At 39.9% G+C, this 15,465-nt stretch overlaps 1 protein-coding gene across 1 annotated transcript; it reads right to left on the minus strand.

Moving 5' to 3' along the window:
* Nucleotides 1–9,356: 9,356 nt before the first annotated feature.
* On the minus strand, nt 9,357–12,838 carry RPS27L (ribosomal protein S27 like). The gene is made up of 4 exons (XM_021693877.2): nt 12,741–12,838; nt 11,736–11,844; nt 10,926–11,036; nt 9,357–9,544 (listed from the first exon to the last, which is right to left on the minus strand). The coding sequence occupies exons 1-4, from the start codon at nt 12,744–12,746 to the stop codon at nt 9,516–9,518; spliced, it is 255 nt and encodes an 84-aa protein (XP_021549552.1). The 5' UTR covers nt 12,747–12,838; the 3' UTR covers nt 9,357–9,515.
* Between the last annotated feature and the right edge of the window lie 2,627 nt (nt 12,839–15,465).

Below are 15,465 nucleotides of genomic sequence, written 5' to 3' on the forward strand. Positions count from 1 at the left end.
TATCTCATGGTTTCTGAGGCTCAGGAATTCAGTAGCATGGCTGGGTGAATCTGATGCCCTTCTCTGAGGTTGCAGACAAGATGTTGTGATCATCTAAAGACTTCTCTGGGGCTGGAGGAAATGCTTCTAAAATGGCTTACTCACTTGACTGGTGGCAAGTATCAGTCCTCTGGCTTGTGAGTAGCAAGAGGTCTCAGTTTCCCTCCATGTGGGCCTCTCTGTAAGACTGCTTGAGTATCTTAGTGGCATGTTAATTGGCTTTTCCCAGAGCAAGTGATTTCAAGAGACATTGAGAGAGAGGGACAGAGAGAGGGAGGGCAGGAGGGAGATCCATGAGCCAGGCAGAAGCCAATGTCTTTTATAACCTAGCCTCAGAAATCACATACCATCACATTTGCTATATTCTCTAGATCTCACAGACCAACCCTGATAACAGTCTTACACAGGGTATGCATATCAGGAGGTGGAGATCATTGGGTGTCATCTACCAGTCTGACCTCTGGTCCACCAATGATTAATGTCCTTCCTCCCTCTTCCCAAGTTTTCCAGAAATTTCATTCCATTATAGTATCAGCTCAAAACTATCGCGTAAGTATAGGTGTGGATGAGGTTCCTTGGGGGTAGTTCCTTAAGTATAGTTCTTCTTTATCTGAAGACCTGTGAACTCAAGGCGAGTGATCTGCTCCCCACATGTGCAACAGACAATGGCACAACCTACGCAGTGATGGCTACGGACCCTCCTCTGTAGAAAGGGGGGAAATGGAAGACATATCTTAGCAATTCTGAAATCCAACCAGACACAGGTTGGCAGCTCCTTGATTAGTACTCAAGGCCTGGGGATAATTCTTGGCTCTTGGGCTATATTCTCTGGGCCCTTGATTCTGCCCTCTGACCTCTTATTTTTTCATGAAAGGTAGCATGTGTTTGTAGCTGAGCGGTTTTCTCAGCCTGCTTTCTGCTTGTATAAGTTTGGAGGTTCAAAGGCCTCTTTGGGACTCTCTCTCTCCTTTCAGTTGGAATAGTGTTCCTGCCAGTACGATTTGTTTAAACTTGGCGAGGCTCCTACAGATCTCATTGGGGTTCATGTTAGTAAACAAAAAGCATACCACCAAATCTCTTCAAAGAAAGTGCTTCTGTAACTTGGGATTCTGCTAAGACAATTGGAGAAAAAACTTGTTTCTAATAAACCCTGTTGCTCTCTGAGGCACCATCTTGGAAATTTCAGCAGTCAAAGGATTTTAGTCAGACCCTCAGCTTCATTTTATCTTTTTATTTAAAAAAAAAAGATTTATTTATTTTACAGAGGGAGAGAGCGTGTGTGAGTTCAGGGAGGGGCAGAGGGAGAGAGAAACTTAAGCAGCCTCCTCACTGAGCCTGGAGCCCGATGTGGGGCCGATCTCACCACCCTGAGATCACGACCTGAGCCAAAACCAAGAGTCGGACGCTTAGCCAACTGTGCCACCCAAGCGCCCTTTCAGCTTCATTTTAGACCATGTCTTCCTGGAAGTGCCCTAAATTTTATCTTTGCCTTGAAGCCATTTTAGCTTCATTCACCATCTGGAGAGTCTGGGAATTTTCTAAACCATCATTATTGATTCTTTTTGTCCAGTAGTCCTTCCTTTAGCTTATGTCTCTTGTGCATTTTGGTATAAGCAGCAGGAAGAATCCAGGAGACACACTGAACACAACACTGGACGTCTCAGCTGGATCACCCAGTTCATTGGGCACATTTTCTACTTTTCCCTGTCCCTGCAGGCAACAATGTTGCTAAACTTTCCACCACCACAAAATTAGAATTCCTTTTCCTCCAGTTTCCAATAAGATTTTCCTTACTCTCCTTTAGGTCCACACCTGCAGCCTCCAGAAAGGCCATCATACTTCTAAACAGTTTCTTCAAGGCTCCTGGGCTTTCACTAATACTCTCTTCAAAAGACTTCACTCCAACTTCCAACCACTTGCTCCGTTCCAAATCCATTCCCCCATGTTTTAGGTTTTTGTTATGGCCTCACTCTACTTCTAGGTAACAAATCTGTAATGTAAAAAATACATGTCTCAGATATAATTCAAAATTCATATACTTTAAAGTATATGATTCAGTGGTTTTTAGTAGATTTATAAGGTGTATATCCATTCAATTCCAGGACATCTTCACCCCAAAAAAGCAATCTTCTACCCATTAGGCTTTGTTCCCTGTTCCTTTCTCCTTCAAGACCCTGGAAACCACCAACCTACTTTTTGTCTCTTTGGATTTGCCTATTATGGAAATTTCATATCAATAGACTCTTACAGTATGTGGCCCTTTGTGTCTGGCTTCTTTCATCTAATACAGTATGCATCAGGAGTCTATTGTGTAACAAATTAGCCCATCTCACAATTTCTGTGTTTCGTAAGTTTGGAAGCAGCTCAGCTGAATGTTTCTAGCTCAAGGTCTCTCCTAGGATTGCAGACAAGATGTCAGTCATCTGAAGGCTTGCCTAGGGCTGGAGGATCTTATTTTAATATGGTTCACCCATGGGCCTCCATTACTTGCTGGCTTAATGCAAGAGATCTCAGTTTCTTACCACATGGACCTCTCCATAGATCTGCTTGACTGTCCCATAACTTCCCCCAGATTGAGTAATTGAAGAGAGAACAAGGCAAATACAATGTCTTCTATATTCTAGCCTTGGAAGTTATACACCATTGCTTACACCAAATTCTCGTGATCACACAGACCCACCCTGATTCAGTGTGGGAGACTGGTCCACAGATGGCTTGTCAGAGTGTTGACAACTTAGGAAATTTTGTTGTAACAGCCATAGATGAGTATATTGGAGATTATACTGTATTCAGGAAAATTCAAAAAGAAATCAGTTTTTCTACACTCCTCTGAAGGAGGGGTTTCCTGTATTTCTGAGCCCTAAGCCTATTTCTTCACTTTCCACTTTGATCTATAAAGGTAAATGGATGGATAATTCTGAGTTGGTTGAAGTGCAGAGAAAGCAGCTCCCTAAAACAGATCCACTTCATCTCCTGATTTCTTTCTGGCTTCTGATCTCTATGTCTTGTATTCATATTTGTCAAAGTTTTCCATCCGTGCCATTTTTGATAAACATAAAAAGGTCATTGCTTCAATTTATTAGATTAAATTTAGTATTTACATTTTAAAATATATTCTGACTAAAAGCAAATAGAATTATAATTTTTTTTTAAAGATTTTATTTATTTATTTGAGACAGAGAGAATGGGAGACAGCATGAGAGGGAGGAGGATCAGAGGGAGAAGCAGACTCCCTGCCGAGCAGGGAGCCCGATGCGGGACTCGATCCCGGGACTCCAGGATCATGACCTGAGCCGAAGGCAGTCGCTTAACCAACTGAGCCACCCAGGCGCCCTAGAATTATAATTTAAAAAGTGTTTCTGATAGAGAGCCATGGTTCTAATTTGATCATGTGATATCAATATAAACTTTGAACTTTTGCACAGACCACAGAGTGAACTGCTCGGAGGCTCCAAAGAGGGGACATTTAAATTGGGAGAAAAAGATGAGGCAAGAGCATTATCTGGGTGTCAGGGAGAAGTGCACCGTGACTGAACTATAGGTGTGGGAGGGTCCACAGACTGTGAAGAGCCCCGTAAATTTAGTGAATGCGTATTATGAACAAGGCAGTTGCTTTCGTTGTTTTTCATCTTTTTAAGGATTCTTGAAGCTCTGAGAAGAGCTGGGAACTTTCTCAAAATGAGGTGATAGGCAAATGTCAGGGATTTACAGACCCTAGATTAAGAATTCCCATTTCAGGTATTTTTGCCATGATAACGTCTTTTCTCACTTAATATTGTTAGAAACGGTATTGATAAATTTACGTATCTCCCAAAGTTGTATCTCTGGTGTGGCTGATCCTTAATATTGGGGGAAAGAACTTGGCACAAGTTTCTTGTGTTTGGGTTTTTTTTTTTTTCTGTAATTTACAAGTTGTCAAGGCAATCATTAGCTACAAAGTGTTTTGCTTTACCTTCCTGTATCAAACTGGTCTTTTATTTTGTGAAATTGAAAAGAAAATACCACAAAGCACAAAAGATTCACATGGCACATACTCAGTATAGTCTCACTACCCTAAAATGTTAACATTTAGTTACATTTTCCCCATTAAAAAATAATAAATAAAACATAAGAGATAAAGCTGAAGACCCCTTTAACTGCCACCCAAAGTTCCAGCCCTTTTGCCTTACAGGCAATAGCTATCAGGAGTTGGTGTATACCCTTCCTATTCCTTGTTTAGTTCTCTCACAGCCATGTATGTATCCATATCTAATAATAGTATTAATTTGTATTATTTACATTTATACAAATAGCATCACAGTATACATGTTTCCTACGTTCCATTTTAAATTTAACATTGTTTTGTGATCTGGTCAGCGTATTTTACTGCTATAAAATACTACATTGTAGGACTATCTCATACTGTTTTCTTATTGACGGATTTTTTTTTTTTTTTTTTTTTTTAGTAGGCAATGCTGTAAGGAACATCCTTTTCTTGGTTGAACCATATGAAATTGTTTTTGTAGGTCAAAAATATTTGAGTAGGGACAATTTTTTATGGTTGAACTTAATTCTGTTGTGTGTATGCCAACAGTAACTTTTAATTTTGGACTATACGATGAATGGAAAATGGTATCTGTTTGTTTTTACTTGCATTTACGTATTGTTGGTGAAGTTAGACATATTTTCATATGCTCATTATGAGCCATTTTGATTTCTTCTAATAGAAATTTCCCACCTATATTCTGTGCTCATCTGGAATAGGGGAAATGAATAAAGCATTTCTTTAAGAATTTATTGTGGACATGTTAATGGATTAGGAAATGAGTAACCTCAAAGTTCTCCCAAAGTGTGGTAATTTTCCAGTGGCCATAAATTCCTCTTGTTCCATTGTGTGTACTCCTTTGTAATGTGATTTTACCTTTCTCCCCAGCCAAAGGTGAAGCCTGTTTCTCGACTCTCTTGAATCTAGGCTGGCCTTGTGATTTGCTTGGACCTATAGAATATGGTGGAAATGATGCTGTGTAAGTTCCAGAACATAGGCTTTAAGAGCCCTTCCAGCTTCCAGCTTCCCCTCTGAGAATACTGCCCCAAAACTGCCTTGTAAAGAAGCCAGATTAGTTTACTGGAGCACAGGAGGCCACACAAAGGAGAACCGAGATGCCCTAGCTGACAGCCAGCACCCACTGCCAGGCCTGTGACTAAAGCCATTTAGACCTTCCAGACCAGTAGAGCCTCTAGCTGAATGCAGCTGCATGAGTGAGCCCAGGTGAGACCAACCCACAGAATCATGAGAAAAAATAAATCACCATTAATTTAAGTCATTACATTAGGGGGTGGCTTACTTTGCAGCCGTAGTTAACGTAGCTATGCTCACTGGTGCCTGGCTGGCTCAGTTGGTGGAGCGTGTGACTCTTGGTCTCAGGGTTGTGAGCTTGAGCCCCATGTTGGGTGTAGAGATTATTTAAAAGTAAAATCTCTTTTAAAAAAATAGTTAACTATCCTCTAGTGTGGTAATGAAATGGGTAAATAATTTGGAAAAGAAAAACAGAACTTGAAAGTACTTGATATTTAATAGTATCCTTTTTTATTAAAAAAAAATACTATTAACAACTTGCTTATTATGTGTTAGGCATTGTGCTAAGCACCTTGTATATTATCTCATCTGCAAAACAACCCTATTAGGTAGAAATTATTCTTATTTTGCCAGAGGTCACACAACCATTAGCCATTGGAATGGATTAGGGAATGAATAACCTCATATTTTCAGGATCTCAGTTTTCAAATCTGGGATAGCATTTTAAAACTTGGTATTCTGTGATAGGCAGAACCATGGCCCCCTAATCCCCAGAACCTGTGAATAGGTTACCTTACTTAGCAAAAGGGACATTGCTGATGTAATTAAATCAAGGATCCTGTATGGGGAAATGGTCCTGGATTTTCTGGGTGAGCCCAATGTAATCACAAGTATCCTGATAAGAGGAAAGAAGGGGTGCCTGGGTGGCTCAGTTGGTTGGGCATCCAACTCTTGATTTTGGCTCAGGGTTGACTGAGCCAAAATCAGCCCTGGGATTGAACTCCAGGTCAGGCTCTGTGCTCAGTGGCAAGTCTGCTTAAGGATTTCTCTCCCTCTGCCCCTCGCCCTGCTCACGTGTACAGTCTCTCTCTCTCTAAAATAAATAAGTAAATCTTTTAAAAAAAAATAGTAAGAGGAAGGTAGAAAGCAAGAGTCAGAGGAGATGTGAAGACATAAGTAGAGGTAGGAGGATGTGGGGTCACGGACGAAGGAATGCAGGCAGCTTCTTAGAAGGAAACAGATCTCCTCCTAGAGCCGCCAGAAGGAACATGGCCACACTGACACCTTGATTTTAGCCATTTTGGACTTCAGATCTCCAGAACTGTAAGATAGTAAGTTTCTGTTTTCCTTGTTTCTTTGTTTTTTTGTGTGTGTATTTTTTGTTTTGTTTTAGAGAGATAGATGATCCTTTAAGTTTATGCTGTTTTAAGCCACTAAATTTGTGCTAATCTGTTAACAGCAGCAACAGGAAACTATATTCCAACTATTTTTAGCCATACTTCTAATATGGAGAATTTTTTGTTAAGAAAAAGCAAATGAGAAGGAATTCTAGGAAGATAACAGCTTATTCTGCCTTCTTTACAGTCACATACTCAGTAAGCAGATACACAAATTAGAGTAACAGTGATGTATAATCTTACAGTCATCAAAATGGCAAAAAAAAATCAGATTCCATTTATTAATGGAAGAGATGGAGGAAGGGGAGAATGTTTCTTATATTGCTGGTGGAAAGCAATTGGTATTACCTGTCAAAATTAAAGATACATGTTTATCTTTCCAACAAGCAATCCTACTCCTAGAAATCTAACTCAGAGAAATAAAAGCACCATTATTAAGAACATATTTAAATATATTTATGACAATTGATTATAGTGGAAAAAAAACAGAAACAAAGTGCCCATCAACAGGATAATACTGAATGAATTATGGCACTTCTCTATACCATTGGATGGTATTCAACAAAGATGAAGACAACCCACAGAATGGGAGAAAATCGTATATATGTGCTGTATCTAGAACATGTAAGAATTCTTACAACTCAACAATAAAACTGAACCCAATTAAAAATGGGCAAAGGATCTGAATAGATCCATTTCTCCAAAGATGTATGAATAGCCAGTAAGCACATAAAAAGGTGGTCAACATAATCATCAGGGAAATGCAAATCAAAATCAAAGTGAGATAGCTCTTCACACATACTAAGATGGTTATGATCAAAAAGACTGACAAAAACAAGTGTTGGTGAGGAAGTGGAGAAATTGTAACCCTTGCGTATTACTAGTCGGAATTTAAGATGGTGCAGCCTCTTTGGAAAATAGGCAATTCCTCAAAAAGCTAAACACAGAATTACTATAACCTAGCAATTCTACTTTTAGGTATATTACCCAAGAGAACTTAAAATATGTCTACATAAAAAAGTGTACACTCATGTTCAAAATAGCCAAAAAGTGAAAACAATGCAATATCCATCAACTGATGAATGGATATACAAAATGTGTATTCTTACAACAGAGTATTATTGTCATAAAAAGGAATGAAGTACTGATACATACTACAGTGTGATGGTTATCTTAAACATTATGCTAAGTCGAAGAAGCCAGATACAAAAGGGTACATATTATATTACCCTATTTATATAAAGTGTCCAGAATAGGCAAATTGATTGAGATAGAAAGCATATTAGTGGTTGCCAGGAGCTGGGAGGAGGAAGGAAGGGGAAGTGAATGCTAACAAATACGGAGATTCCTTATGGAGTAATGAAAACAGTCTGGGATTAGACAGTGGTGACAGTTTGCACAACCTGTGAATATACTAAAAACCACTGCATTTTACATTGTAAAAGGTTGAATTTTATGATATCTACATTATATGAAGAAGAAGAATAGGAATAAGAACAAGATCAAGAACAAGAACCTTTTCTGATGATTTCCAGGAACACCAGATAAGAAACCATTTGTCATCTGATCAGGTCAGAAGCCAAGAATTCCATTTTATTTTTTAGTTATCTTTATGTAACTGGACTTTCTATTTATAGAAGAGATTAAGTTTTCTTTAAAAATATGTTTATGTCTGGGGTGCCTGGCTGGATTGGTTGGTGGAGCATGTGACTCTTGATCTAAGGGCTTTAAGTTCAAGCCCCACGTTGGGCATAGATTACTTAAAAATAAAATATTAATAAAGTGTTTACATGAAAAAAACAAAATCAGTATAAATAATAGTATTAAAGAAAAACAATTAGTAAGTAACAAAGTGTGTGGCAGACTGTGAAGTTTGTCCTAGTGTACTATTATTTTTCAAGCCCAGTAATACTGTTTAAATTAATAATGAAATAAAACTCAATACACCATTCACTTCCCAGTGGCAAGTATCTGCATAACTTAATCCTTAGATATGCTCTTCCAAGTACAATCCTCTTTCACTAATATTTCCAAGGAAATTTTCAGGGATTTGCCCTCTAAGTTAGTCATCATAGGTTTTGCCCCTTTCCCTATCAATAGCCTGTCATCCCCACTGGCTCTCCCTGAGGCCAAGGTTCCTAAACTATGCAAGCTGAGGTGAGTTGGGGCACCATAGCAAAAACATTGATAATTGATACCTTTCGGATACCATGCCTAATTCTAGTTCCAGGTAGTTCAGTTACATTATATGGCACCACATGCCTGTGAAGCTGGGTTCGGGGCCATTGCTGTGATAAAAAGCAAGTACACCAGAGCCACTCAACACACATCTGTAGTCATGAGTGCTCATGTGTCTGGACCAGAGAATTCCATGTCATCTACCATTCTCAGCCAGGACATCCTGAGGGTAAATCAAGCTACTCCTGATGCCTCCTCTCAAATTTCCTACCCCAAAAGGTGCTTCCTATAATTAAGACCCCAGCTGCAGTTATCTACTAAATTTTGCAGTATGTTAGGGCCACATAAATCCATGGCATTACATTGTAATTACTGTTTAATTATACTGAATGTTACTGCATTAAATATGTACTTTTATACATGTGTTTCCATAGTTACAATGGCAAAACTGTATTTAGAATGAACAAATAACGGACTTCTTTCCATTTTTTAATTATTTAGCCCACTCACAGCAATTTGGAAAAGGACTGATAATCAAGTATTTACGGTTTCTACTCCTGAAATGAGACAAACTAATCAGAATACACTTTTTTAAATGTTTATACCAAATTCACACACACGGTATATATAAACATACAGCATATTCACACACACTAAAAAAAAAGAGAGAAGGGAAATTTGCCCATAATCAAAACTTTATTGAAAAACTGACACCAAAATAGGACATCACTGTTGTAAACCTTACAAAATTAAGCATAATTACATTATCTTGGTAGATAACTGGAATTACTGAACTGATAAGGCTTTCTGCGATATAACACAAATTCAAGAGGTTGTGTGGATCATTAGTGTTGCTTTCTTCTAAATGAACACCCTGCAAAGGAATCACGAGAACATGTTAAACACAAGTGTACACTATCTCTGCTATAGTCTTAATGACAAAAAGTATTTTTTCAGTTAAAAAAAACCCTAAGTTTTAGGAATATTAGAATAATATTCACATACAGGTTATTTATCCTTGTATGCCAGAAATTTACTATAATAAATCTTGTATATTTGAATTTATTCTGATGTGACTATAACTGTTATTCCTGTTTCTCAAATGCTATATTAGAGTCTATGTAAGACCATGAGCCTAAATTCAACAGTTAAGACTTTAATCCAAGCTGTCAGAAAGTGCAATCTTAATTTTTAGGAGTTATTCTGAATTACTTTCCTAAGAAACTGATTTTGATTAGAATTCTCTTCAAATCTATTAGGAAAACTCTAATACCCTATTGATCATCCATTGGCACAAAACTCCAAGATCATGACATGATATAAAGGTTTAAAAAATCTTACAAGTATACTTTTGAGAGAAATACTGCACTTAAATATCATATAGTGACTTTGTACTTAGATCTCACCAGGTCACACAAAATAGATGTTGGATTTGTTGCCAATCTACTTAAAACTCTTCTGGTGAGAACAACATGGAATTCACAACACCCCCAAAATATCACAAGCAAATTTCAAATATCATTACGGAATTACAAATCTGTAAGTACTACTATGGAAAACAATATACATAATTACTGTTTTTTTCTTACTGCACAAAAGTGAAAGAGGAATTAAAATGGGATTTTTAGAGGCATCTGGCTGGCTCAGTTGGTAGAGCATGCGACTCTTGATCTCAGGGATTTTAAGTTTGAGCCTCATGTTGGGTGTAGAGATTACTTAAAAATAAAATCTTTTTAAAAAATAAATAAAATGGGATTTTTATTTAACCATTAAGTAGGTGCTCTGAGAAATCAAACTGCTGGCATTTTAATTTATACCTTAGTTATCTGTTGCCTAGCTAGCAATGATAAAAACTGTCTTCAGTCAAATGTGTCAAATACATATGAAACAAAATATTTACAAGAGAATTTTAAAAATTCTATGGTTTTAGAAATCCCTTATGTCCTATTGTATGTACTTATTCTTTTGCTCCATTCTGACTTATGTTTAATATTCCAAATTAAGCAGCCTAAATAACTACACAGAATTAGGTGTTCCAGACCAAGAAAAACAATAGTTAAAGGAGTTCTTTGCAAAATCAAAGGTATAAACTTATCCATTTGAGCAGGGCACTCTTTACTGAAAGAGCATACAACAAAAGATAAAATTATTTTGGTAATAATGAATTTATGATTTCTTTTAAACTGGTTTTTAATAAGGTGGACATTTATAATCCTAAAACCTCATCACTGGGTTAGAAAATGCCAAACGAATACCCTCTGTGAGTCTGGCCTTTCCTCCTGTTGGCTGGCACAACACTGTTGAACAGCCTACACAAAGAACCACCGTCTGAGCATGGCTGAAAACCGTGGTAATCTTGTAGCAACCTAGAAAAAGGACAACGTTAAAAGTGAAAAGCAGAAGAAAATAAAGCCTATTGTTCACCATATTTCTAGTAAAGACCTTGTAATAGATGAAGAACATTAGTGCTGTACAATAACAAGCCACATATTTAACTTAAACTTTTCCAGTCGTCACATAAAAAGTTTTAAAAATCCAACAGGTGAAATTAATAATATATCTTATTGAACTTAGTATTTCCAAAATATTATTACCATTTCAACATGTAATCAATATGGTTTTTATGTGTGTGCTACATCTTAAAAATCCAGTGTATATTTTACACTTTAAGAATATTTTCCACTTTGACTAGCCACATTTCAAGTGCTCAGTAGCTACGTATAGCTAATGGCCACCACACTGGGCAGCACAGCTTAACACTAAAGAATCAACATACTTCTCACTGCACCATAAAAAAGAAAACTAATCATCTGAACAGCTTAACGACTTAGTAAGTCAAATGTCTTATCCCCTTTGGAGTCTCATCTTCAGCAACCCCTCCCCCCAAATGTTTCTACAGTGGTTTGGATAGTTTATTAGGAAAATATCCTTTTTGACATTTCCAATTCTGTGATCCCACCTCTACTCCACAAAAGGTCCTAACTTATCTATCTAAACATACACACCACACTAGCAATCCCTTCAGAAATTTTCCTTGGGAAAGGAATTAAGATTTGAAATTTTACCTGGACATTTTACATCCATAAAATAGGAATTTGGGCTCTGAACTAGCCGTTTCTTTTTATGTTTTTTCTTTTCCTCTTCCAAGGACGGGTGTAGTAAATCTCTAGCCAACTGAATAAAAAAGCATATTATTATTGCTAGAAGGAATCCACACTGCTGGCAGATTTAACCATATGTGAAATATACATGCAAGACAAGGGATAACAGTCATACTCAGCAGAGGCAACACGCCAGATGTTATCTATTTAGCCTGTTAAGTAACTTTAATCAATACTTTTTATAATGCTTGTGTTCTCCAAGTCCCGGTAAAGGAACTCTATGACGATCAAGAAGCCTCTGGTACGCGTAATCCCGTTCTTTACTCAACTGAGTACTAGTCTCCAATAAAAACAACACTGTGGTGCTAAGTAAGAACTTGACCCCAACCCTGCGCCCGCTGAGAGCAGAAATCGCTGAGGTAGACCCGAGAGTGCCAACGCTGGGGTGATTTCTGCTCCCTGCCCCCGGGGTTCAACATCTGATCTGACAGGAACTCTGAGTGGCTGAAGCGTGACTGTCCTTGACGGAATTAACATGTAAGGCAGCTGCGAAAACAGTTTTTAAAAAGGAAACCGCAGAAAATCGCTTCCGAGAGGGGGCGAGAACCAACCAGCGCAAGAAAAGCAAAAAGACTCCAAAGATTAGTCCCACGGGCGCCCACCAAACCCCAAGAAGGCTGAGTGTCACCCGAGGAGCTGTCCCCTCCTAGCCACTGACTCCAGACCTGAGCCCAGGGCCGCCCCGGATCCTCCCCGCTCCACGCCCAGAACAGGGCCCGACACGCCGCGCTGCCCGGGCAAGTCCCAACAAGTCCGCCACGCGCGGAGGAGCTGCGCGGCTGCGAGCCACCGAGCCGTGTTCGGCAGGGACCCCTCCCCGGGCCCGCCGAGGCGTCGGGCGAACGCGCCCCCGCGAGCCCCCGACAGAGAAGCCCGAAACAAACGGAAAGCCAGAAGTAAACAACTCACAGGCATGTTGATCTTTCGCAATCCCAGCCAGTCCCGATCTCTAAGGCGACACCCCTAGCGAGCAGCACGCGATCGGGCGAGCGGTATCAACTTCCGGGATAGAGGAGGCTGGGCGGAGCGGAGCGGCGGGGCAGGCGGGCCCGTCCGCTCTAGGCGCTCCTCTCGGTGGTGGGGTCGGCTTCGGCCGGGGCCGCAGAGCGCGGGCGGCGGGGTGTCTGAGGGCGCCCTCGTTCCGAAGGCCCGGACCGTGCGAGCCGAGGGGCCTCCTGGGCGAGGGCCGCCGGCCCTAGGGCTCCGCCTCGGACAAGTGGTGCCCGGGACCAGGCTGAGGCGGTGTGGCCCGGCTGGGAAGCCGCCTGGGGCTTAGGCCGCGGAGAAGGGAGCGGCGGCGGCCGCCCCCGGTCGCGTAGCGGGACCCGGCGGGCGCCTCGGACCGGCCCTCCACGGTCCCGGCCGCCGGGCCCCAGCTCTGCGGCGGTTCTGCGGTGCAGCAGGTGTCCGCTCGTTTATTAAAACCAGTAGCATTAATCAAAACTATTAATCCGTGGCCGCGAAATTATGAAAGTTTCGTATACTTGTGCATCCAGCTTCCAAGAAACTGGTTAAGTTCTTCGGGGGATGCGGCTCTGCCTTGGGTTTGCTTTGCCCAGAAAAAGTTTTTAAGAAGCACGGATTCGCTACCAAGCTTGGTTCACCGCAAGGCTCCTTCCTGCCTCTGAGAATTATACCTTCCAGAGCGGACAACTCGGGCCTGAAAAAAAACGGCGTCGAGAGCCAGACTTGAAATATTCTTGAGGAGGACGAGCTTTGAGGGATGGGTGTGAATATGATCAAAAGCTAGGAAACCAGGCTCTCTCTGACAAATAAATAAATAAAACCTTTAGACAAACCATAAGAGACTCTTAATCTCAGGAAACAAACTGAGGGTTGCTGGAGTGGAGGGGGTGGGAGGGATGGCGTGGCTGGGTGATGGACATTGGGGAGGGTATGTGCTATGGTGAGCGCTGTGAATTGTGTAAGATTGATGAATCACAGACCTGTACACCTGAAACAAATAATACATTATATGTTAATTAAAAGAAAAAAAAAGCTAGGAAACCAGGGAAATGCTTGACCAGAAAAATGTCCTACATGACATTCTCCATCACCTTTTATTTCACACATTTTGGGAAATGCAGAAAAAATGAAGAAAATTAAAATTACTATCCAGAGATAAACATTATTGACAATTTGACCGATAACCTTCCAAACATTTTTTATTTACGTGGATTTAGGTTTGTTGGGGATTTGGGTTTTACATAATTGCTATCATCTTGTGCGTATTCTTTTGTAGACTTGATTATCTCCCCACTACCTATAATGAACATTGTTCCATGCTACTACATATTTTACTACATTATGACTTTTAATGTGGACATAGCATTCATCCTATGAATATATATCCTCCTTTCATCCATACACTAAAGTGGTAATTGGGTTTGGGTTTTTTAATGTTTAGTATTTTAAATATGACAAAATATTAAATATTTTGTAAAGATAAGTATATGGAATAATACAATAGTGTAGCAGAATAATGACCCCCAAAGACTTCAATGCCCTCATCCTCAGGACCTATAGTTACATGGCAACTGGAATTAGGGTTGCTAATTAGCTAATTATGAGTATTATCTGGGTAGGCCCAAAGTGATCACAAAGAGTCCTTAAAAGTGGAAGAGGAAGACAGTGAAAGAAGAGTAAGAGAAAGAGATGAAGTGATGAAAAAGGTCTGAGAGAGGCTATGTTGCTGAATGTGAAGATGGAAGAAGGGGGGCCAGAGCCAAGGAATGTGGACAGCATCTAGAAGCTAGAAATAGACTCTGACCTGGAGTCTCCTGAAGGAACACCGTCCTGCCAGCCCCTCAGTTGTAACCCAGTAAAACTCCGGTCAGACTTTGAACTACAGAACTGTGAGATCAGAAATTTATGTTGTTTTAAGCTGCTAACTTTATGGTAATTTGTTACAGTAGGAACCACATACAGTAATGAAGACCATGTAGCCACTCCCCAACTCTGTCAAATCTGACCATTCAATACCCCCTCCCCAGGATTTGTCATTTTAAAAATAACACTGTAGTAAATATTCTTGTAGATAAGTCTCTGTGCACATCCTTGATTATTTCCTTAAGATAAATTCCTAGAGGGGGCGCCTGGGTGGCTCAGTCGGTTAAGTGTCTGCCTTTGGTTTAGGTCAGCCCAGGGTCCGGGATCGACCCCTACTCCCTGCTTAGTGGGGAGTTTGCTTCTCTCTCTTCCTCTGCCCTTCTGCCCTGCTTGTGCTAGCATGCTCTCTCTCTCTCTCTCTTTCTCTGTGTGTGTCTCAAATAAATAATCTTAAAAAAAGATAAATTCCTAGAGGAGAAGTTCCTGAGTCAAAAGTTATGCATATTTTAAGCTTTATAATATAAACTGCCAAATTACCCTCCAGAAAAATCAAACCGATTTACATTCCAATTGTAAATGTTTGAGAATGCCCCTTTCTTTGTACCCTTGACGATACTGGATATTATGTTTTTCCCTATGTCCATCCATCTTGAAGAACTGTATGGTATTTTATCATACCACTGTTATTTTAATTAATATTTTTCATGTGCTTATTGGCACCTAGCATATTTCTATTGAGATGATCATCCATTTCTTCCTTATGTATCCTTTTTTTTCTTTTAAAGATTGTATTTATTTATTTGAG

This window comes from Neomonachus schauinslandi, chromosome 9, assembly GCF_002201575.2.
Source record: "Neomonachus schauinslandi chromosome 9, ASM220157v2, whole genome shotgun sequence".
In the NCBI taxonomy this organism is placed as follows: Eukaryota; Metazoa; Chordata; class Mammalia; order Carnivora; family Phocidae; genus Neomonachus; species Neomonachus schauinslandi.

Coding starts and splice junctions, on each gene's coding strand:
- RPS27L (XM_021693877.2), bottom strand. Junction 11,037..11,735: donor TATGGATGTAAAATGTCCAG/GTAAAATTTCAA, acceptor TCCTTTTTCTAG/GTTGCTACAAGATTACCACG. Junction 9,545..10,925: donor AAAGGCCAGACTCACAGAGG/GTATTCGTTTGG, acceptor ATTCCTTTGCAG/GGTGTTCATTTAGAAGAAAG.